Genomic DNA, 25536 nt, shown 5'->3' with positions numbered 1-25536 from the left:
CACGGGACAGCAGGAAGCAGAGGTAAGCCCTCCGGCTACCTCCACAGTGGATCGCCCGCCCGCGATCGCACTGCGGGGGGGCGATCCACCCCACTAGCCCACCAGGGAGCATTCACAGATCCCTTTAGACGCCGCAGTCAGCTTTGACACAGGTGATCTAAAGGGTTAATAGCCAGCCGCGGCGATCGCCGCATGCTGGCTATTAGCGGCGGCCCCCGGCTGCAGAGTATGGAGCGGGCAGGAGTGCGGAGCCCGCTCCATACATACTGCAGAGCACCGCATGCTGGATATTAGCGGCGGACCCGGCTACTGAAATCAGCTGGGGGCTGCAGAGTATGGAGCAGGCACAAGTCGGAGCCTGCTCCATACACCCAGAGCGACGCCGCGTCAGACCCGGCCTGCCCGGCTCCACAAATGTGGAATTTGTATCTCCTGATGCCCGGGACATGCTGTTCCGGGCGTCAGGAGATACAAATTCCACATCCCTAAAAGGATCGATTCAAAAATATTTTGAATCGATTCAGTATCGCCAAGTGAAAAATCGTGATAACTTTTTTCTTACATCCCTAATAAGCATAATCCCCTAGAAAACCTTCGGTAGACAAGGTTGAATAATCAATACCCCCAGAATCCCCTATACAAAGGTAAACAGGATCTATTGCTAAACCGAAATAATCACAATCCTTGAACCTCCAGTAGACACAGGATTGAATCTCCCAGAGTCCTCATGGACCGGTAACAGGGATACCTAGTTACAACTCAGAAAAATGGATACAACAGGATAAGATTATAGAACACTGTTAACACTGAATACAAGGCAGGAATAATCACAATCCCTCAGAAAACCTCCAGTAGACACAGGATTGTCCTCATGGAGTGGTAACAGGCATGCCTAGTTACAAAACCTCCAGTAGACACAGGATTGTCCCCATGGAGCGGTAACACAGTGTGAACAGATACATAGCAGAAAGGACATACAAATCCTAAAACCGACTATACTAACACAGATTAAAATCTACTGAGAGCATACTAACTAACCATGGGTAAAAGCCCAGAACATATCAAAGATAAATGCAAGGTGCATGCTAAAACAGAGATAGTAGATTAAAAGCTCAGACCAGAAGTGTTTCACCAAGAGGTCCATAGCAGCATATCAGGCATGAAAAGATATCAGGAAGTCAAGATGTCAATCACCAGCCCAGAAGCTAGAGTGCGCTGATCTTAAGTAGACACACCCTAAGAGCTATTGGAAAGAAAGCCAAAGGCTTTAACTATTTCCTGACCGGGAACATATCACTGTTAAAACACAACCAATCCAATAGCTGTGTGAACACAGACAAAGACAGACGTGACAGAAATAATTTACAAATCTGTTTAACTTTCTGGCACCAGTTGATTTAAAAAAAAAAGTTTTCCACCGGAGTACCCCTTTAAAGTGAACTGGCAATAAATAAGGTTTTAAGGTCACATGAAGCGTATCTGGAGCGTATTTCACCCTGCGGTCACAAAAGCGAGCTCCCTGCTGCGGCCAGATAGTTCTGTGTGTGTCCGATCGTAGCTGCGGATTTTCCGCTGTGCATGTGCCACGAGCAGCACTGTATCTACAATGGGAAATCCACCACTACGAGCAAACGCACAGAGCTACCCAGCCGCAGCAGGGAGCTCGCTCTTGTGACCGCAGCATGAAATACGCTGTGGATGCGCTCCATGTGACTCTACCCTTAAAGTGTAAATCCAGCATTTGTCTCCTGCCCATATTGCAAAGAGGCAACTGTGTGACACCCAGTGAGTTCTGTGTATGAGCCTTTTTGTAATGAATCGGACTCATGCATGGAACTTGCTGGACGTCATACAGTTGCCTCACCAGCTGTACCACCCAGCATGAGCTGTGTCTGTCCACGTGGATACACTGGGATACCAAAACATGGATGCTAAAAGGCAGCTGCAATACAGTCGCCTAAGTTAGGTCTTACTGGGAGAGAGTGAAGCCGTGCACCAGAATATCATTTTTCCATTAAAGGGGTACTCCGCTGTCCCAAGTGTTCAGAAATTTTTTTTCCGAACGCTTGTAGCAGGTGGCGGGGATCATGACATCATGGCCTTGCCCCTTCGTGACGTGACATCACGCCCCCTCAATGAAAGTCTATGGGAGGGGGCGTAGCCACGCCCCCTCCCATAGACTTGCATTGAGGGGGCGTGACGTGATGTCAAAAGGGACGTGGCCGTTACGTCACGATCTCTGCCGCCCGTACACACTGCTCCAAGTGAACGCTGGGACCCCCGGGATCAAACATCTTATCCTTTGGATAGGGGATAAGATGTCTAAGAGCAGAGTACCCCCCTTTAACATCAATAAAATTTGTAGGATCAGAGCTGTTAGACATTCCTATTGACTGTGTAGGGTCATGTAAAGCACAATACTGGGGAACATATAGGGGAACAATAGTAAAACACCAAACACAAGTTGTTCTGTCTAGAATAAGGTGCTCTTTCGTCTCTGCTCCATGACCCAGGTACAGGGGGTCGTGTCCAGCTGTAGCATCTTCGAGACCCATCTGTCTCTTTTGGCCCCTTCTAAAAATTCATTTAGCGTTAGCTGACCTGGAAGACAGGAGGGACAAGCAGAAATGACTGTGTAGAATAAAATGGCAATATTCCTATACCCAATTTTTGGATTTGTGTGCCGACTAAATGTTTTTGCTGTTGATAAAAATGCGTGACGGTCTGAAGACAAGGGCCCCAACTTTTTATGGGATCGGCACCACGGAAATATGCCATCGGGCAACTAAACAGGAACCCGGCAGATTAAGCTGAATCCCCTCTATTAGGGTGCGCTCACACAGCCGTCTGTCACCGTTTTTTTATTCCCGTTTCGGTTCCGTTCTGGCAGGCTGTAAACGGATTAAAAACGGTTTTAAAAAAATCCCATTCTTGTCAATGGGATTTTTTTTACAATCCGTTTACATCCGTTTGTACCCGTCTGCGCTCATATCTGTTTTTTTTTTTTTTACGGCAGAAAAATTACACATGCAGTATTTTTTCTTCCGTCAAGAGAACGGAAGAAAAAACGGATACAGTAAATTTAACGTTGAAGTCTATGGAAAACTGATGAGCCTTTAATGTCATCCATTTGCATCCGTTTTTTTTTTTTTTTCTGTTTTTTTGATCAGTTTTTACTTCTAGGCATGCTCAGAACAAAAAAAATTTTTTTTTTTTAGTTTACGGTATTAACTGAACAATAATGGATACAAACGTATAACATCAGTTTGCATCCGTTATTGCCGTTTTTTTATTTTTTTTTTATTTTTTAAGTCCGTTTTTTTTTTTTTTACCGGAGAAGAATGGGACGGGTCCAGACGGCCGTGTGAATGTAGCCTTGGCTGCTACCCTTTAATTCAACCATTGTTGCAAATGTGCAGTGCAGGGTTGTCCATTGAAACACAACTTATCCACTGGAAGCTCTCTAAGAGACAGGCCCCGTTCTGGAGATCCTGGGACTAGGGTTGCCGCCTTTCTTGCAAACGAAAAAATACCGGCCATGCTAATTTGCATAATTAATTATAGATGCGTAACATCACAGGAAATACATATGCAGGGGAAATTTTGTCTTATTCTGACCCCTATAACTTTTTTATTTTTCCTTATACAGGCCTGTATGAGGGCTCATTTTTTGCACCCCGATCTGTAGTTTTTAACAAGACCATTTTTGTTTTGATGTGACTTTTTGATCGCTTTTTTTTTTTTTACTAACTACAACTCCCAGCATGCCCTGACACAGTCTGTGGGTCAGCAGCTGCCACAAACGAAAACTACAACTCCCAACATGGTGGACTGTATAGTAGTATATAGTATAGGTCAGTGTTTCCCAATCAGGGGTGCCTCCAGCTGTTGTAAAACTACAACTCCCAGCATGCCCGGACAGCCGTTGGCTGTCCGGGCATGCTGGGAGTTGTAGTTTTGCAACATCTGGAGGCACCCCTGGTTGGGAAACACTGACCTATACTATATTCTAATATATAGTCGAACATGCTGGGAGTTGTAGTTTTGCTTGGTGCCCCAGCTCTCCTCCTGCACGGACTGGGGGTTGACGCACCCCCTCCAGTCATCTCTATTGGGGAGCCAGAGATCCCTAAGTACAGGGCTTCGGCTCTCCAATAGAGATGAATGGTTGGCGCGTACCGACCCCCGCTCTGTACAGGAAGAGAGCCAAGGCCCCGGGCAGGAGATTGTGCAGGGGTCCCAACGGTCAGACCCCGCGCTATCTGACACTTATCCCCTATCCTTTGCATAAAGGACAATTTTTCAATGCTGGATAACCCTTTTAAAGGGGTACTCCCATGCCCCAGCCTTCTGAACATCCGGTTCAGAAGGCTTGGGGCCACGGTCGTGACGTCATGCCACACCCCCTTGAGATGCCATGCCCCCTCCAATAGACTTCAATAGAGGGGGGGTGGCGTGACATCATGAGGGGACGTGGCCGTGATGTCGCGACTGCGGCCGTTGCTCTAAGCCTTCTGAACCGGAAGTTCAAAGGGCTGGGGCACAGGAGTACCCCTTTAAGGGTAGGGTCCCACACATACGCATAGGGTTCTGGCAGCTGAAATTATGCTTGCGGATTGATTTTCTGTTGCACGATTTTTGCAACAGAAATCCCACAAGCGGATTATGTTGCTACCCACTGAAGTCAATGGGTTCCTCTTGCGGATTTTCCACTGCGAAAATTCTGCAAGTGGAACTTCAGTTGCGGTAAACTTGATGTGGATGTGCTACGTGAGACCCTATCCTCATAGAGTTTGTATGAGATAAAAAAAATTTAACAGCACCACTCCTGGGTTGTGTCCGCTATTGCAACTAAGCCCTATCCATTTTAAAGGGATACTCCACTGGAAAATATATATATATATATATATATTTTTTAAATCAACTGGTGCCAGAAAGTTAAACAGATTTGTAAATTGCTTCTATAAAAAAAAAAAATAATAATCCTTCCAGTACTCATCAGCTGCTGTATACTACAGAGGAAGTTCTTTTCTTTTTGAATTTTCTTTCTGCCTAACCACGGTGCTCTCTGCTGACACCTCTGTCCATTTTAGGAACTGTCCAGAGCAGGATAGGTTTTCTATGGGGATTTGCTCCTACTCTGGACAGTTCCTAAAATGGACAGAGGTGTCAGCAGAGAGCACTGTGGTCAGACAGAAAGGAAATTCAAAAAGAAAACAACTTCCTGTGGATCATATAGCAGCTGATAAGTACTGGAAGGAATAAGATTTTTTTAACTTTCTTTAACTTTTCCAGTGGAGTACCCCTTTAATGATCCTAGACTGCAATACCAGGCGTAGCCTATAGACAAGAGTTGTGCTTTGTATTTTCTTATTCCGATAGTAGATAATTCACTGACTCTGGTCATTCACATCATGAATCACTTAGCAGGACCATGGAGTTTTATGGAGTTAGGCGAGGACAATGGCGGACTTTAGTCAAGGAGAGGTGTGACTCATTTTATCATCTGCAAATCCCAAGGTGCAATGAATTATGGCTTAGAGAAACTTGTTTACTTATAAAGTCTGGATCTGTCGTTAGGTTAACCTTTGGTGTAATCTTTATGAGTTATTGATCTGTGGTGTCTTGGTGTTCCAGTTCCGTGGATACATTACACTCACCATCTCCGTTCTCATCCACCAGTTGGAAGATCCTGTTGCACACTTCGTCCGGGCTCAACAATTGAGCATCTGGATCCCTTTTCCAGTCCCTCTTAATACTATAAACAGACTACAAAGACATTACAAAAGTAGGTCAGTTGGGATGCATTCTCCAGGACCAATCATACGAATAAAGGGGACGTAGCCTAGTTATGTCCCCTACTGAGTTGCTCCAGACCACTCTTTAGGCGGCCGTGCTGCACTTCCATACACAACCGGGTGGTCGGAGTCCACTGTGCAGGGAAAAATCATTTTCAATTGGATTATGCCGCTATATTTACACTTTAGAATTTATAGAATTTCAAAACTAACTGAAATTACAGAATTAAAGGGGTACTCTGGTGGAAAACTATTTTTTTTATTTTCACAGCAACTGGTGCCAGGAAGTTAAACAGATTAGTAAATTACTTCTTTTAAAAAATCCTAATCCTTCCAGTACTTATCTGCTGCTGTATGCTCCCCAGGAAGTTCTTTTCTTTTTGAATTTCTATCCAGTCTGACCACAGTGCTCCCTGCTGACACCTTTGTCCATGTCAGGAACTGTCCAGAGCTGGAGAGGTTTGCTATGGAGATTTTCTCCTGCACTGGACAGTTCCTGACACGGACAGAGGTGGCAGCAGAGAGCACTGTGGTCTGACTGGAAATAAGTACACAACTTCCAGTGGAGCATACAGCAGCTGATAAGTACTGGAAGGATTAAGATTTTTATATAGAAGTAATTTACAAATCTGTTTAACTTTCTGCCACCAGTTGATTTACAAAATAAATGTTTCCACTGGAGTACCCCTTTAAAGGAGAACTTCTGCCAAAACTAACTTATCCCTATCCACAGGATAGGGGATAAGTAGCTGATCACATGGGGGGGGGGGGGGTGTTGTTCCGACCTCTGGGACCCCCTGCGATCTCTGGAACGGGACTCCAGCAGTCAGTGAGGAGAGCATGTCATCTGCCAGTAGATGGCACACGCTCCATTTATTATGGAGCTCGGGGGTTGGGGGGGAGGGGTCCTAGCGGTCGGTATCCCTCCCCCCCCACCCCAAATCAGCTTCTTATCCCCTTATACTAAGGGATAAGTTATTTTTGGCTGGAATTCTTCTTTAAGGAGTCCAATGGGATTCTGTTGCACCGTTCACACTACGGAAATTCTGGATCCCAGACTCCGCTGATAGGATGAACATGTTTATTCTTCCTACGGAATCCGCTTGGAAATGCATTGCCGTCTATGGAGACAGCGCATTTCCGAGAGGTCTTTGCCTTGTCCGTCCATCGCCCGCTACAGGTGGATGGAATTCCGTAGTGTGAATGGGCCCTAATTGTTCTCAACCATTGTTCACAATTACTATTTTATTACATTACTTATTTATTATTATTTATAGTTGATTTTTTTTCCGCCTTACCTGTATAATCTCCTTCAGCTCCTGCTTATCTACGCTGCCGTTGCCGTCCTTATCGTAGATCTTAAAAGACCATTTCAATTTATGTTCCAGTTTCCCACGAAGAGCGAGATTCAGAGCAGCTACGTATTCCAGGAAGTCTATTGTGTTGTCCTATGAAGGCAGAGGGTATACAGTAGTACAGGTGTAGTAGGATACATGACGTGTTTTCTGATAGGACAGTGTGAACGTGGCCTTAGGCTGGATTTATTCTTGGCAGTTTTTGGGGTTTCGGTCACTGCAGTTTTTAAGCCAAAGTCAGAACTGTATTGTGGTAGCTTGGGGGGTGTAGGGTATATGGGGGTGTAGCTGTGCGGTAACTAAAAGGTGCTTGCTTAACCCTTTCTATTCGTGACGCCAGGGTGAGGGCTATTCTCTGTATGCTTGTCCTACCGCCACCCTTCCCAAGAGCGATAGGGAGATAGGAAATAATTGATTGTCCACAACCGGAGATTTGAAGAAACTTGTCGGAACTTTTACTGAAGATTGTATACAGTAATGAACAGGAACAGTCCATACAACAGAGTCTATTAGAGCTTGACTAGTGGTTGGGACCTCGTGAGTCTATTGAGCTTAGGAAGGTAATTGTTGCGTAGATACACTGGATTTAGGGGTTTGGATTCGGTCCAGTAATCACGCTAGCTTTAGCGGGGATTGAGATTTTAAATCACGGTTTAGTTTAGGCTGAGGCCTGCAGACTTCTGGCCTAGCTTGTCTTTGAAAGTTGCGCAGATCCGTCCTGCTAGTCCGGCATCCACGAGAGCAGCAACCCAATAGAGCGATCATTGGCTACAGCTCCCTTATATGGGCAGGGGCTGGACTGGTCCATACAACTTTCAATCTTCTGTACAAAGAGTTATGGGTAATCATGTGACCCAAGGACCTCCAAAGGTCCTCCAACATACCATAGAGGAATTAACATAGTCACATGACCGAAGGTTCTGTGACGCTACCAAGGTAAGTACTAATATACATTATATTAAATCTATACATTTAGACATTACAAAAGAGGCGACTAAACTGGATAATGGCTAATGACAAACTGACGAGCCTCCTAAATGATTCCCAACAGTCTTTTGAAGTTACCTGGCAACCTTGGGTGGACTATCTGGGTAAGCCTTCGTGAAGTTTCTGCCTTTACACTTTTCCTCTCTTTCTCTCCCTTCTCTTTCTCCTTCCGGACCTATCTTCTCTCCCTTGTTTCACTATACATGTTGTCTTCCCCTGTGTGTCTGTCTTTGTATTGGTCACAACCCGGTGTTACCGGGCTAATCGGTCTTGACATATATCGATTGATTTAGATAGTCGGGTCTCCTCCAAATAGCTCATCTTGTGACTATTGTTCAATCGGAGGAACCTTTATAAGTATCCCTATTCGGAAGCCACAACTGGCTTGTGACTTGGCGATCCGAGTTTATCGGACTTATGTTTACTGTATTGATAACTTACAAATGGGAGTTCACATTCCTTTTCTGTTGGCATAAAGTGCCTTAACTATGTTACATGTATTTTATACTTTATTCTTTACTGTAAACCTTAATAAAAACATTGAAACAGAACAAAAGAGGCGACTAGGGACTGTCCCACCTGGGGGACCCTACCTGAACGTAGTAACTCTGACTTTGGGGACCATCATACAAGGTTAGGTATGCAATACGGTACCGGGACACCACAGTATTCAAAACAAATGGGAAATATATTATACTTCCCCCTCCTGCTGGATCCACGTTTGGCTCAAAACTGCAGCGAAAACCCAGTCTAAGGGTACATTCACACATGTTTCCCGTGGCGGAACTTCCACAGCAGACTCCATAAAACCCTTAGGGTACATTTACACGGGCAGAAGGGACACAGCAGCAGCTAGTGATTGGCTAAACTGGCAGGTCCTGCTCCGAGTGCTCGTCTCAAGGTAGAGAGATCAGGGAACTGCGAGGGGATCATGGCTAGGTAAGTACAAGGCCGCCATCAGGCCAGTACTGGCGGTACCAGTGTCAGGTGCCCTAAAGTCAGTCCAGCAGCCACAATTCTACAAGTAAGCTACAACCACAGCATTGTCAGTCTCAAGTCAATCACAGTCATCTATTGTCAAGTCAGAGTGGCCTGCACTAAAATTGTCCAAATCTACTGCAAGTCGCAGCAAGCCCTTAAAGGGTAGCTCCCACCATCATGTATTTTTTTTTCTGTCCCTGCCTATTGCCCATCTATCCCTAACACCCTCCCTGCCTTTATTTTTTTTTTTTTTTACTATTTTAAAAATGGCATTTAGTCTGCCTGGTAGTGTGCTCACTACCAGGCAGACTTCCCCAGCAGGCACCACATCACTGATGCCTGCTGGGGGGGCCAACTTCAGCCCTTAGTTCTCCTAACAGGGTGCCTCCAGCTGTTTCACCAATACAACTCCCAGCATGCCCTGACATCTATTGGCTGTCAGGGCATGCTGGAAGTTGTAGTGGTAAAACAACTGGAGGCACCCAGGACCTTGCAGCAGTGCCCCCCGCGCCCCCCCCCCCCCCCCCCCGCACCTTGTAGCAGCGCCCCCCCATACCTTGCAGCAGCACCACGCGCCCCCCGTACCTTGCAGCAGGGCCGTCGGCAAGTACGGGGAGCCGATGCGCATCCCTGGATGTTCCTGCGCCTGCGCAAAATTTCGACTGATGCCCTGCCAGAATCAGTCGGAATTTTGCTGTGACGTCACTCCGCACTGCATTCGGCCACTAGGAGGGCGACCCCTAGTGGCCGAATTTGAAATTGCTTTTAAAATGTTTTAAAAGCATTTTTTTAAAATAAAAGTATAGTACAGATATGTTGTAGTACTTAAAGGAGAAGTCCAATGTAGAAAAAGTATTATGTTTTAAATGCAGAAGCAAAAGTTATATCACTTTGTAAATCACTGACTTTACCCATCTTTTAAGTAAAATCTGTTTTTCTAGCTTCTTTGTTCAGAAAGGAAGTTCAGCATCTCCCTGTTCTGATGACTTGCGACCCCCCATTGAGCTGCATTATGCTGGGGGCCGTGATGTCACAATTTCCCATAGTTCTGTGTGCTGCCTGCAGCTTAGCCAGCTCTGTGCACGGCCAGGGCACCTCCCATGTGCAGCTTCAGCCAATCATAGAAGCCCCAGTGAGCTGAGCAAACGTCTTCATCTCCTCGGCAGGGAAGCATCTGACAGCCAGCTCAGTGTTTATAAGAGCAAGAACGATGTCCCGATGTCCCAATGTCCCGAGAAGAAGCAGAGGGGGAGGGGGAGATCCCTGCTTTCCCCTGCACTGATCACAATCTGACAGCAGGTCAGTCTGACAGAACGATGTCCTGAGAATAGAAGCAGGGGGAAGGGAAACACTGAGCCTGCTGTTAGGAAAGTGATCAGTGTCTAGGTCAGTGTATCCCAACCAGGGTGCCTTCAGCTGTTGCAAAACTAAAACTCCCAGGCATGCTGGGAGTTGTAGTTTCACAACAGCTGGAGGCACCCTGGTTAGGAAGCGCTGGTCTAGGCTGGGCTACTTCTGTGATGAACTGAAAGGCATTATGGGAGACAGGAAGTCAGGGACCTCCATGGACCAGGAAGTACTGATCTTTCAGAGGGGATTGCAGGAGAAGGGAGAGGGTGAGATACATGAGGAGCAGATTGTCAGAATGATGAGCTGATGCACTTTCACATGATATAAAAAAAATTTGTGACTTGGTCCATGATACTTCTTCTTTAAGTACTACAACATATCAAAAAAATAATTTTTCATGACCGTGCCCATTTAAGGTCTCTGAAGTCACTGGTCACCTCCGTGGTCCCTGGCTGAACTGTAGACTGATCCATCTGTCACTCAGTAAAGCTGCCATTGCCCGTAACTTGACGTCAGAGTCATTATTGCCCCCGTGCCTAGCCCAGGATCCAGCGGTATACCTTCGGGTAATTTGAGGATAAACCACGCCCTGGCGTCACGATTACAAGGGGTTAATGCCATCTGCCCCTATCTGCCCTGCATCTCACACCCCATACCACATAAGAGTAAACAAAAAAAAGGGGACGAGAGGGTGGGAACTCCTGCTGGCCACAATTGAGGAAGAGGAGGGGGCAAGCAGTGGCTTATATCCCCTTACACGACCACCTCTTCCTGTTCTAAGACCAGTCCCCATTAACCCCTTACCACTAAAAGGGGGGGGGGGGGTAATGACTCTAAGACAGGGGAAGAGGGGGGTGGGGGGAACCTGGCTACCCTTGCTTTACCTATAAACATTTGCCCAGTCCATGCCACCTAGCCCTATATTGCCCGGTGGCACCCATTTCAGAGGTGGAAGCTGCTAAAATTCCGTATTTTGCACTGTGCAGCAGTATCCCAATGACAGCAATGGGATTCTGCTGCACCTGAATTTCTGAGCGGAATTTGAAATGGAATTAGTCTCGGCAATCCCTATCCTAAACTTTATTTTAATTATAAAGAAGCTATCCAGGATTAGAAAAACAGGGTCTTTTATTTATTTTTTCAACAGTGCCACACTTGTCCTCAGGTTGTGTGTGGTAATGCAGCTCGCTTCTATTGAAATGAATGGAGCCAGGTTGTAATACCACGCACAACCTGAGGACAGGGGTGGTGCTGTTTTTGGAAGAAATTAGCCCTATGTTTTTCTATACCTGGATAACCCCTAAACATCTTATCTCCTATCCAAAGGATAGGGGATAAGATGTCTCATCACGGGGGTCCTGCCGCTGGGGACCCCCACGATCTCTGCTACGGCACCCCAGACATCCGGTGCATGGAGCGAGCTTCGCTCCGTGCCGGATGACTGGCGAGGAGGGGGGGAGGCTTGTTACGTCACTGTCACGCCCCACTCATGACGTCATGGCCATGCCCCCTCAATGCAAGTCTATGGGAGGGGGCGTGACGGCCGTCACGCCCCCTCCCATAGACTTGCATTGAGGGGGCGTGGCCGTGACATCATGAGCCCCCAACGCTCTAAAGGAAGCGTGCCCAACGCTCTAAGCAGCAGGAACCCCGTGATCAGACATCTTATCCCCTATCCTTTTGTATAGGGGATAAGATGTCTAGGGGCGGAGTATCCCTTTAAGTAAATGCTTCCACAAATGCTTTATCAACTAAAAAGTAAATAAAAAGTCCAGCATCCGTGAGCCAGTGCAGTAAAAGCCTTTGTAATCTTCATTGTGTCTCAAGCTGAGACAGGATAACAAACAGAACTCATGCTCTTTATGGACAGCATGCGGTGATAATGAGCTTAAGCTCGAAACGCGTCGCATGGATGCGATTTTTTTTATCTTGTGTTGGAATATAGATAATAGAAGCCTTTATTGCACTCTCGCGGGTGCTCTGCTTTCTTTTCTACAATTTGGATATTTTCTCGCGCACTCGACGACTGTCCTTTGCGCCATTCTGCGGAGAAGTATCTAAGTAAGAGAAAGCAGCAGAGGTGAAAGCATTAGAGACCATTTACACTATGTAATCTCCAAGCGGGAATTTTGAGAGCAGCAGGCGCTATGGCCGCTTAGAAATGCGCCATTCATTCTTTCGGTGAGGTCTGGAATCCAGGATTTCCATGGCGAAACGTCTGCTGTGGAAATTTCGTAGTTATGTTTTATATGGGGAGTTTATGCCCTGTTATATTTTTTTTTTTATATTAAACTGTATTATTTTAAATTTTAATTAATCCCCCTCAATGCAAGTCTATGGGAGGGGGCGTGACGTGCCGTCACGCCCCCTCCCATAGACTTGCATTGAGGGGGGGCGGGCGGGACGTCATGAGGGGGCGGGGCTATGACGTCACAAGCTCCTGGCGCCGGCTCCGGGGTTCGGAACAGTTTGTTCCAAACACTGAGCAGCGGAGTACCCCTTTAATCTTTTGATCGCTGATATAATACACTGCATTGCTACTGTAGCGCAGTGTATTGTGCCTGTCAGCATTTTGCTGTAAAAAGGTGACAGCGTGGCCAAAAGCCACTTAGTGGCTGCCGTAAAAACATGTATGGGTCGTCATTTAAAGGGGTACTCTGTTGCTAGACATCTTATCACCTATCTGAAAGGGGAACTCTGCTAAAATATATATATATATATATATATATATATATATATATATATATATTTATTTTTTAAATCAACTGGTGCCAGAAAGTTATACAGATTTGTAAATGACTTCTATTTAAAAATCTTAATCCTTCCAGGACTTATCAGCTGCTGTATACTACAGAGAAAGTTCTTTTCTTTTTTAATTGCTTTCCCGTCTGACCACAGTGCTCTCTACTCTGTCCATGTCAGGAACTGTCCAGAGTAGAAGCAAATCCCCATAGCAAACCTATCCTCCTCTGGACAGTTCCTGACACGGACAGAGGTGTCATCAGAGAGCAATGTGGTCAGACTGAAAAGCAATTAAAAAAGAAAAGAACTTCCTCTGTAGCATACAGCAGCTGATAAGTACTGGAAGGACTAATATTTTTAAATAGAAGTAATTTACAAATCTGTTTAACTTTCTGGCATCAGTTGATAAAAATAAAAAAAAATGTGTTCCAGTGGAGTACCCCTATTCCAGTGAAAAACTTTTTTTTTAATTTTTTTAAATCAACTGGTGCCAGAAAGTTAAACAGATTTGTAAATTACTTCTATTAAAAAATCTTAATCCTTCCTGTACTTATTAGCTGCTGAATACTACAGTGGAAATTCTTTTCTTTTTGAAACACAGAGCTCTCTGCTGACATCGTGAGCACAGTGCTCTCTGCTGACATCTCTGTCCATTTTAGGAACTGTCCAGAGTAAAAGGAAATCCCCATAGCAAACATATGCTGTTCTGGACAGTTCCTAAAATGGACAGAGGTGTCAGCAGAGAGCACTGTGCTCATGATGTCAGCGGACAGCTCTGTGTTTCAAAAAGAAAATAATTTCCTCTGTAGTATTCAGCAGCTAATAAGTACTGGAAGGATTAAGATTTTTTAATAGAAGTAATTTACAAATCTGTTAACTTTCTGGCACCAGTTGATTTAAAAAAAAAATAATAATAATTTTCACCGGAGTACCACTTTAACCTCTTAAGGACGCAGGGCGTATGGATACGCCCTGCATCCCGAGTCCTTAAGGACGCAGGGCGTATCCATACGCCCGTGGGAATTCCGGTCCCCACCGCTAGCCGGTTGGGGACCGGAGCCGGATGCCTGCTGAAATCGTTCAGCAGGCATCCCGGCATATCGCCCAGGGGGGTCATTATGTCCCCCCATGTCGGCGATCGCAGCACATCGCTCATCAATTCAGATGAACGATGCGCTGCGATTCCGTTCCCCGCCGCTCGCCGGGCGGGGATCGGAGCCGGATGTCTGCTGATTTCTATCAGCAGACATCCCGGCAGTGTGCCGGAGGAGGTCCGGAGGACCTCCTATACCGGCGATCGCTGCAGGACGCCGGTAACTACTAACCGGCGTTCTGCAGCGGTTCCGGGTCATCAGGGTCACGTGTGACCCTGTGACCCGAATATAGATGGTGACTGGTGGTGTAGTATACACCACCAATCACCATCCATGCTGTACTGGGGGCTGGCATTGTGGCCACCCCCCTCAGTACAGTTGTGATTGGGTGGCCAAAGTGGCCACACCAATCACATAGTAATGGGAGGGGATCTGGTGGGCTAGGAGCATGTTGCTCCGTTCTGCCCGCCATTTCAGAGAGATCTGGTGTGCAGGACGGAGCCCCGTGCTGCCCACCATCCCCTCAGTAAAAAAAAGTGCCCCTTGCCCCCTTTCTGTGGCCCCTTGGCACAGAAATCCCCAGGGATAGCTTTAGATTTAGGTAGGGACAGGCTAGGGTTAAAAAAAAAAAAGTTTTTATTATTTTTTTCTTTCAGCGTACCTCAGTGGGTGTCCGTGGGTCCGTAGCACCTTTAGCTGCGTGACCCCAGCCCTGCTGGGTCGCTGCGGTCTGCCGCCAGCCTTTTTTTTGGCGCAGATCTTTTTTTTTTTTTTTTTGTGCGGACCCTCTTAGTTATAAAAGAGCGGTCCGCCACCGTTTGTTAGAGCCCACCCGCCGCTGATCAGTCCTGTAGTACTGATCAGTGTTTTTTTTTGTGGTGCCGGCGCTTTTTTTCGCGTTTTCTATCGTTTTTTGCACCCATAGGCGGTCCGTGCCACCAGCAGCAGGCGTGTACTGTGTGGCCGGACCTTACCTGTGTGTGTGCGGCGAGCCTCACCGCTGTCAGTGATTTATCACTGATCAGCGTTTTTTTTTGTGGTAAAGGCACTTTTTTCGGTTAACGCATATTTTTTTTTTGCACCCATAGGCGGTCCGTGCCACCAGTAGCAGGCGTGTACTGTGTGGACGGACCGTACCTGTGTGTGCAGCCTGTCCCACCGCTGTCAGTGATTTATCACTGATCAGCATTTTTTTTTTGGGTTCAGGCGGGTGCATTTTTTCGGGGTTAAGCGTTTTTTTTATTTTATTTTTCGGGTTTTTTGTGTGGGGGTCTGTGTACAAGCCACCAGCCACTGTTCTGGGCTGAGTGGCCGGACCCCCCCACTGACTTCTGTGCCCCCTGCCGCCACAAGCGCTAATCAGTGCGCACACCACTGATTAGATAAACGCTTTTTTTTGGCGTAGGGCTTTTTTGCGCTAAAAGTCCCTTTTTTGTTTTTAAAAAAAGTTGCCTTTTTATTTTTTTTCTGTTAGGGCGGGTTAGTTTAGTTAGGTTAGGTTAGGTTGGGTTAGGGCGGGTTAGGGAGGTAATATCGCACCACACCACACGCAGCACACACACCAATAAAGTTTTCCCCCCCACACACACATACCCGTATCCCCATTAGAGTAGGGAAATGGCCCGCAGAGCGTTTTCGGCGGAGGAGGCATATGCCATAATTGCCTCCGACACCGAGAGCTGCTCAGAGGACGATGAAGACCCCACCTTCCTTATTTCATCGTCCTCCTCATCATCTAGTTCAGATGATGAGCCACCAAGGCGGCGAACTCGCCGCCGTGCGGCGCCGCAAACCTCCTCTGCCCTTGACCCTGTGCCCCATGCTAGTATGAGTCCCCCTGGTGCTCATACTAGTGAAGCCCCCCAGCCAAGGTCACTGGTACCTCGTACCGGAGAACTTGACTGGGCCGAGCCAGCGGACCACGAGCCCGTGATTCCTGAGTTTGTTGGCGACTCAGGAATCAAGATTAACATCGCCGGGTTCACTGAAAAGGACTTTTTCGGTCATTTTTTCAGTGACGACTTTGTTAATCTAATGGTTACACAGACGAATCTGTACGCCCAACAGTTCGTCGCCGCTAACCCGGGCTCACTTTTAGCTAGACCCGGCGGCTGGACTCCAGTCGATGCAGCCGTAATGAGGACCTTTTGGGGCCTCGTGCTGCATATGGGTCTACTTAAAAAACCCAGTGTCAGGCAATATTGGAGTGGGGACATCCTGTACCAGACCCCGCTCTACAATATGGCCATGACACGTCCCCGGTTCGAGGCCATTCGGAGATGTTTGCATTATGCTGATAATGCGGCATGTCCCCCCCGAACTGATCCCGCGTATGACCGCCTGTATAAAATCAGGCCGGTCATCAATCACTTCGGGGCCAGATTATGGGAGGCCTATGTCCCTGGAAGGGAGGTCGCTATTGATGAGTCTCTCATCAGCTTTAAGGGGAGACTCAGCTTCCGGCAATACATCCCGACCAAGCGAGCGCGGTATGGCGTGAAGATGTATAAACTTTGCGAGAGTACCTCTGGGTACACTTGCAAGTTTATGGTGTATGAGGGACGAGATTCCCGCATTGAACCCCCAGATTGTTCCCCCACTCTGGGTGTTAGCGGGAAAATCGTTTGGGGCCTTTTGCACCCATTGCTAGATAAAGGTTACCACCTTTACGTGGATAACTTTTATACTAGTATCCCTCTCTTCACATCCCTCGCCGCCAGATCCACGGTCGCTTGTGGGACAGTCCGGAAGAATCAAAGAGGCCTTCCTTCCTATCCCCTGCAGACTCCTATCCCCCGGGGTGAGTCCCGTGCCTTTTCCCATGAGAACCTGTTGTTGGTCCGGTATAAGGACAAGAGGGATGTCCTTATGCTCACCACAATTCATGGGAATGGCAGCACCACTGTCCCTGTGCGAGGTACCGTGGGACCGGTCCTCAAGCCCGATTGTATTCTGGACTACAATCGGTATATGGGGGGAGTTGATCTTTCTGATCAAGTCCTCAAGCCATATAATGCCATGCGGAAAACACGCGTATGGTACAAAAAAGTTGCGGTCTACATGGTACAGGTTGCCATGTACAACGCTTTTGTACTGTACAAGTACGCTGGCAACACAGGGACATACCTGGAGTTCCAAGAGGAAGTTCTAAAGGCCCTCATCTTTGGTGACCGCCAAAGAGCGGGTCAGAGCACCTCTGGAACTTCAGGTCCCCGGATCGTCCCCGGCCAACACTTTCCATGTGTGATCCCCCACACTGGAAAGAAGGGACGATCTCAGAAGAAATGCAGAGTGTGTCGCAAGAGGGGGATTCGGAAGGACACCACCACTCAATGCGACACTTGCCCCGATCATCCGGGCCTCTGCATAGGCTGCTTCAGGGAGTATCACACTTCCATGGAGTACTAAATTTTCCATCCTTTGCCCTAATTTTCATTCCCCAAAATTCGACTCCAATGTACCAGTCCAGAGTACATTGTCTTCCAAATTTTATACCAACCCCCCCCCCCCAAAAAAAATGACAAAAAACACCTTTTTCCCAATACCCCCAATATCTTTTTTTATTTCTTCCCCCTAAAAAATGGGTCATGGGACACAGAGTCAACAGCATTGGAGGTTTGCAGTTGCCTCAAATGTGCAACGCTCTCTCTCCCCACCTGAGCGGGTTGCGCATTTGAGGTAACAGAATAGGGACGGCCCCATACATCCCCTTCCCAGAATGATGATTCAGAGTATAGGGTTTGGGGCGGGCATCCTTTTTACTTTTGGCTGTACTCTGGGTCATCATTCTGGGAAAATAATTGGCATATCAGTTCTAAAATTGCAATTTTCTTCCCCCCATAGTACTCTTTATCCATTCCTGGAAAATAAATGAAGGGAACACCCGTCTGTTCCAAATCTCCACTTCACCCTATACACCTTCCCTAGGGGGTGTACTGTTTGTAGTATTCTCACATGTGGGTGTTCCTTTCTTGTATTTTCCTCTGAATGTATGTAACTTTTAGGTCCGTAACAAACATCCGCCTCAAATGTGAAGAGTTCTCGCTGAGCTCTGTCGTATTTCCAGGCGACAATTCGGAGTCACATGTTAGTTGTTCCCAGAAAAATGAAGCAGAGTATAGGTTGAAAATTGCAATTTTCAAAAGCTAACCTTCATCCATTCCTGGAAAATAAATTTAGGAAACACCTGTGCGTTCAAAATGTCCTCTTTACCCCTATACCCATTCCCCAGGGTGGGTACTTTCTGTAATGGTCTCACATGTGGGTGTTTCATTTTTGTATTTTCCTCGGAATGTATGTAACCGTCAGCTACTGATATGCCATAGGCCACAAATACAAAGTGACCTCTATGACTTCTGAGCCTTGTTGTGCGCCCGTCCAGCACGTTACCCCATATGTGGATGTATTTTTATAGTCAGGGGGAAAATCCCTCCAAAATTTGTAACCCAATTCCTCATATTACCCCTTGTGAAAATGTTAATAATTGGGTAACCCAAGCATTTTACTGTAAAAAAAAATCTAATTTTTCAATTTATGGCCCACTTTTCAAAAAACCTATGAGGTGTTATTTCCCGCTGTACCCCTTGTTGTGTTCATTGAGGGGTGTAGTTTCCAAAATGGTGTCACATGTGTTTTTTTTTTTTATGTTGGGTACTTTATAAATGCACATGACCCCCGACTTCAATTTCAACAAAATTTTCACTCCTTCCATTCTGAGCATTGTAGTGCGTCCACAGAGCAATTTACATCCACATATGGGGTATTTTTTTTCTCAGACAAAATTGTTCTTCAAATTTTGGGGGCCTTTTGCCCTATTACCCAATGTGAAAATGAAACATTTGGGGTAACGCTATCAATATAGTGCAAAAAAATCAAATTTTTCACTTTTATGGCCCACTGTTTAAAAAACATGTGAGGTGTAAGTACTCACTGTAACACTGTTACATTCCCCGAGGGGTCTAGTTTCCAAAATGGTATGCCATGTGTTTTTTTTTTTGCTGTCCTGGCACCACACGGGCTTCCTAAATGCGGCATGCCCCCAGAGCAAAATTTGCTTCCAAAAAGCCAAACGTGACTCCTTCTCTTCTGAGACCTGTAGTGCACCAGCAGAGCACTTTTCACCCCCATATGGGGTGTTTTCTGAATCGGGAGAAATTGGGCTTCAAATTTTGGGGGGTATTTTCTGCTTTAACCCTTTGTAAAAATGTAAAATTTTTGAGAAACCAAGCATTTTAGGTAAAAAATATACATTTTTTTTTACATATGCAAAAGTCGTGAAACCCCTGTGGGGTATTAAGGTTCACTTTACCCCTTGTTACATTCCCCAAGGGGTCTAGTTTCCAAAATGGTATGCCATGTGTTTTTTTTTTGCTGTCCTGGCACCACAGGGGCTTCCTAAATGCGGCATGCCCCCAGAGCAAAATTTGCTTCCAAAAAGCCAAACGTGACTCCTTCTCTTCTGAGACCTGTAGTGCGCCAGCAGAGCACTTTTCACCCCCATATGGGGTGTTTTCTGAATCGGGAGAAATTGGGCTTCAAATTTTGGGGGGTATTTTCTGCTTTAACCCTTTGTAAAAATGTAAAATTTTTGAGAAACCAAGCATTTTAGGTAAAAAATATACATTTTTTTTTACATATGCAAAAGTCGTGAAACCCCTGTGGGGTATTAAGGTTCACTTTACCCCTTGTTACATTCCCCAAGGGGTCTAGTTTACAAAATGGTATGCCATGTGGTTTTTTTTGCTGTCCTGGCACCACAGGGGCTTCCTAAATGCGGCATGCCCCCAGAGCAAAATTTGCTTGCAAAAAGCCAAATGTGACTCCTTCTCTTCTGAGACCTGCAGTGCGCCAGCAGAGCACTTTTCACCCCCATATGGGGTGTTTTCTGAATCGGGAGAAATTGGGCTTCAAATTTTGGGGGGTATTTTCTGCTTTAACCCTTTGTAAAAATGTCAAATTTTTGAGAAACCAAGCATTTTAGGTAAAAAATATATATCTTTTTTTACATATGCAAAAGTCGTGAAACCCCTGTGGGGTATTAAGGTTCACTTTACCCCTTGTTACATTCCCCAAGGGGTCTAGTTTCCAAAATGGTATGCCATGTGTTTTTGTTTTGCTGTTTTGACACCCTAGGGGCTTCCTAAAGGTGACATGCCCCCCTAAAACCATTTCAGAAAAACGTACTCTCCAAAATCCCCTTGTCGCTCCTTCCCTTCTGAGCCCTCTACTGCGCCCGCCGAACAATTAACACAGACATATGAGGTATGTGCTTACTCGAAAGAAATTGGGCTACAAATATAAGTATAAATTTTCTCCTTTTACCCCTTGCAAAAATTCAGAAATTGGGTCTACAAGAACATGCGAGTGTAAAAAATGAAGATTTTGAATTTTCTCCTTCACTTTGCTGCTATTCCTGTGAAACACCTAAAGGGTTAAAACACTTACTGAATGTCATTTTGAATACTTTGGGGGGTGCAGTTTTCATAATGGGGTCATTTATGGGGTATTTCTAATATGAAGACCCTTCAAATCCACTTCAAACCTGAACTGGTCCCTGAAAAATATCGAATTTGAAAATTTTGTGAAAAATTTGAAAATTGCTGCTGAACTTTGAAGCCCTCTGGTGTCTTTCAAAAGTAAAAACACGTCAATTTTATGATGCAAACATAAAGTAGACATATTGTATATGTGTTCCAAAAAAATATATATTTTGAATATCCATTTTCCTTACAAGCTGAGAGCTTCAAAGTTAGAAAAATGCAAAATTTTCATTTTTTTCATCAAATTTTGGGATTTTTCACCAAGAAAGGATGCAAGTTACCACAAAATTTTACCAGTATGTTAAAGTAGAATATGTCACGAAAAAACAATCTCGGAATCAGATTGATAACTAAAAGCATTCCAGAGTTATTAATGTTTAAAGTGACAGTGGTCAGAATTGCAAAAAAGGGCTCAGTCCTTAAGGTGAAAAAGGGCTCAGTCCTTAAGGGGTTAAGGATAGGGGATAAGATGTCAGATTGCTGGGTCCGGCTGCTGGGACCCCCCGCAATCTCGCTGGGACAGCCGCGAGGGTGTGTGGCGTGATGTTACGACCACAGCTGCCCGAACACAGCGTATTGAACATAATGTTCAGAACGCCGGGTGCAGGCACAGAGATCCTCGCGATCAGACATTTTATCCCCTATCGAAAGACAGAAGATAAGATGTCTAGGGGCGGAGAACCCCTTTAAGAGGTTAAAGGGTACCTTTAAATAGAAAAAAGAACTATTGACATGTCCTAGGGACGGGGTTTGAACACGCTGCATGCGCTTCGCTCCCCGCTCGGTGTCTATAAAACCTGGACAGCCCTTTAGACTTACATTACGAGTCTGTCTAGGTCACGTGACACGGAGTCGGGAGAGAATGCACTAAGCGCATTTTCTCTTTTTTTTTTTTTCACAACAGTGCCTATTTATAATAATACATCCAAAATGAATAATTTCCAGGATTATAGTTGGGCTATCCATCAGCTGGGGCAAAAAAGTTGGGTTTTGTATCCTAGACTCCATATCTGAGTTCTCTGGGAAAGGCCGAGCGGTTTGATGGTGCCCAACCTGGCACCTACCTTTCTCCCAGCTATGACCCTACATCACAGTTAAAGGGGTATTCCAGGCAAAACCTTTTTTTTTTAGATATATATATCAACTGGCTCCGGAAAATTAAACAGATTTGTAAATTACTTCTATTAAAAAATCTTAATCCTTCCAATAGTTATTAGCTTCTGAAGTTTTCTGTCTAACTGCTCAATGATGATGTCACGTCCCGGGAGCTGTGCATGATGGGAGAATATCCCCATAGGAACTGCACAGCTCCCGGGACGTGAGTCATCAGAGAGCAGTTAGACAGAAAACAACAACTCAACTTCAAAAGCTAATAACTATTGGAAGGATTAAGATTTTTTAATAGAAGTAATTTACAAATCTGTTTAACTTTCCGGAGCCAGTTGATATATATAAAACAAAGTTTTGGCCTGGAATACCCCTTTAAGCATATTCATTCACTTACCCCATTCCTGTCAAAGGAAGCGAACATACAATCCACGTACTGCGACGCTTCATTGTTTGCCGATACTCCAAAAAGTCTCTTGAACTCGTGCAGATGCAGGGCACCGCTAGGACACTCCGTCACAAACTTCTTATACATTTGTTGCAAGTCCGCTATGTCAATTTCCTCCTTGATGCTGCTTTGGTTTTGACCCATTATTTGATTTATCCTCAATCTCAGTCCCTGACAGCCATGAGCTCTGCCGGGGTCTCATCTGCAGTGAAATGTGTGATCAGTCATCACCTCCCTACAAGGACTGGACCCAACCCAGACGATCCTGAGTAATGTGCACATCACCGCCCCAATTCATTATCTAGAAATAATCCCTTCATCTACCTATGTGATCCCAGGACCAAAAACAGCAACAGACCGTGCTATGTTTTTACCTCAAGGAGATTACAGATACTTTATTTTTACCTTCCCAGTCGCAGATGAAGGTAGAAGCTTATGGGCTTTTAGAAAAATTACCTGTGTTGGAGGCGCAACCTAAAGCTTCTGGGCCTCACTGCAATATCTGTACCCCCGACTGTCATCCATCATACATATAGTACATATCATCCATCATACATGTAGTACACATCATCGATCATACATATAGTACACATCATCCATCATACATATAGTACATATCATCCATCATACATATAGTACACATCATCCATCATACATATAGTACATATCATCCATCACTCATGTAGTACACATCATCGATCATACATATAGTACACATCATCCATCATACATATAGTACATATCATACATATAGTACATATCATACATATAGTACATATCATCCATCATACATATAGTACACATCATCCATCATACATGTAGTACACATCATCCATCATACATATAGTACACATCATCCATCATACATGTAGTACCTATCATTCATCATACATGTAGTACCTATCATCCATCATACATGTAGTACCTATCATCCATCATACATGTAGTACCTATCATCCATCATACATGTAGTACCTATCATCCATCATACATGTAGTACCTATCATCCATCATACATGTAGTACCTATCATCCATCATACATGTAGTACCTATCATCCATCATACATGTAGTACCTATCATCCATCATACATGTAGTACCTATCATCCATCATACATGTAGTACCTATCATCCATCATACATGTAGTACCTATCATCCATCATACATGTAGTACCTATCATCCATCATACATGTAGTACCTATCATCCATCATACATGTAGTACCTATCATCCATCATACATGTAGTACCTATCATCCATCATACATGTAGTACCTATCATCCATCATACATGTAGTACCTATCATCCATCATACATGTAGTACCTATCATCCATCATACATGTAGTACCTATCATCCATCATACATGTAGTACCTATCATCCATCATACATGTAGTACCTATCATCCATCATACATGTAGTACCTATCATCCATCATACATGTAGTACCTATCATCCATCATACATGTAGTACCTATCATCCATCATACATGTAGTACCTATCATCCATCATACATGTAGTACCTATCATCCATCATACATGTAGTACCTATCATCCATCATACATGTAGTACCTATCATCCATCATACATGTAGTACCTATCATCCATCATACATGTAGTACCTATCATCCATCATACATGTAGTACCTATCATCCATCATACATGTAGTACCTATCATCCATCATACATGTAGTACCTATCATCCATCATACATGTAGTACCTATCATCCATCATACATGTAGTACCTATCATCCATCATACATGTAGTACCTATCATCCATCATACATGTAGTACCTATCATCCATCATACATGTAGTACCTATCATCCATCATACATGTAGTACCTATCATCCATCATACATGTAGTACCTATCATCCATCATACATGTAGTACCTATCATCCATCATACATGTAGTACCTATCATCCATCATACATGTAGTACCTATCATCCATCATACATGTAGTACCTATCATCCATCATACATGTAGTACCTATCATCCATCATACATGTAGTACCTATCATCCATCATACATGTAGTACCTATCATCCATCATACATGTAGTACCTATCATCCATCATACATGTAGTACCTATCATCCATCATACATGTAGTACCTATCATCCATCATACATGTAGTACCTATCATCCATCATACATGTAGTACCTATCATCCATCATACATGTAGTACCTATCATCCATCATACATGTAGTACCTATCATCCATCATACATGTAGTACCTATCATCCATCATACATGTAGTACCTATCATCCATCATACATGTAGTACCTATCATCCATCATACATGTAGTACCTATCATCCATCATACATGTAGTACCTATCATCCATCATACATGTAGTACCTATCATCCATCATACATGTAGTACCTATCATCCATCATACATGTAGTACCTATCATCCATCATACATGTAGTACCTATCATCCATCATACATGTAGTACCTATCATCCATCATACATGTAGTACCTATCATCCATCATACATGTAGTAGATATAATCTATGGTACATATAGTACCTATCATCCATCATACATATAGTAGATATAATCCATGGTATACATATAGTACATATCATCCATCATACATATAGTACATATCATCCATCATACATATAGTACATATCATCCATCATACATATAGTAGATATAATCTATGGTACATATAGTACATACCATCCATCATACATATAGTAGATATAATCCATGGTACATATAGTACATATCATCCATCATACATATAGTACATATCATCCATCATACATATAGTAGATATAATCTATGGTACATATAGTACATATCATCCATCATACATATAGTAGATATAATCTATGGTACATATAGTACATATCATCCATCATACATATAGTACATATCATCCATCATACATATAGTACATATCATCCATCATACATATAGTAGATATAATCTATGGTACATATAGTACATATCATTCATCATACATATAGTACATATCATCCATCATACATATAATAGATATAATCTATGGTACATATAGTACATATCATTCATCCATCATACATATAGTACATATCATCCATCATACATATAGTACATATCATTCATCATACATATAGTACATAT

The 25536-nt window shown here is 44.4% G+C and overlaps 1 protein-coding gene across 1 annotated transcript; it reads right to left on the bottom strand.

Annotated features, from left to right (window-relative positions):
* Positions 1-2212: 2212 nt before the first annotated feature.
* Positions 2213-22702, bottom strand: LOC130277231 (guanylyl cyclase-activating protein 2-like). Its single transcript, XM_056527692.1, has 4 exons — positions 22351-22702; positions 7097-7246; positions 5661-5769; positions 2213-2601 (listed from the first exon to the last, which is right to left on the bottom strand). The coding sequence occupies exons 1-4, from the start codon at positions 22543-22545 to the stop codon at positions 2474-2476; spliced, it is 582 nt and encodes a 193-aa protein (XP_056383667.1). The 5' UTR covers positions 22546-22702; the 3' UTR covers positions 2213-2473.
* Between the last annotated feature and the right edge of the window lie 2834 nt (positions 22703-25536).

Source organism: Hyla sarda, chromosome 6, assembly GCF_029499605.1.
Source record: "Hyla sarda isolate aHylSar1 chromosome 6, aHylSar1.hap1, whole genome shotgun sequence".
NCBI lineage: Eukaryota > Metazoa > Chordata > Amphibia > Anura > Hylidae > Hyla > Hyla sarda.
Note: the sequence above shows the minus strand (reverse complement) of the source record. Positions and strands in the feature narration are given on the sequence as shown.

Excerpts from the sequence above, each read along its gene's own strand:
- LOC130277231 (XM_056527692.1), bottom strand. The coding sequence starts at position 22,545 with ATGGGTCAAAACCAAAGCAGCATCAAGGAGGAAATTGACATAGCGGAC. Across the intron at positions 5,770-7,096 it reads AGCTGAAGGAGATTATACAG|TCTGTTTATAGTATTAAGAG; the intron begins GTAAGGCGGAAA and ends ATGTCTTTGTAG. Across the intron at positions 2,602-5,660 it reads GGTGGATGAGAACGGAGATG|GTCAGCTAACGCTAAATGAA; the intron begins GTGAGTGTAATG and ends CCTGTCTTCCAG.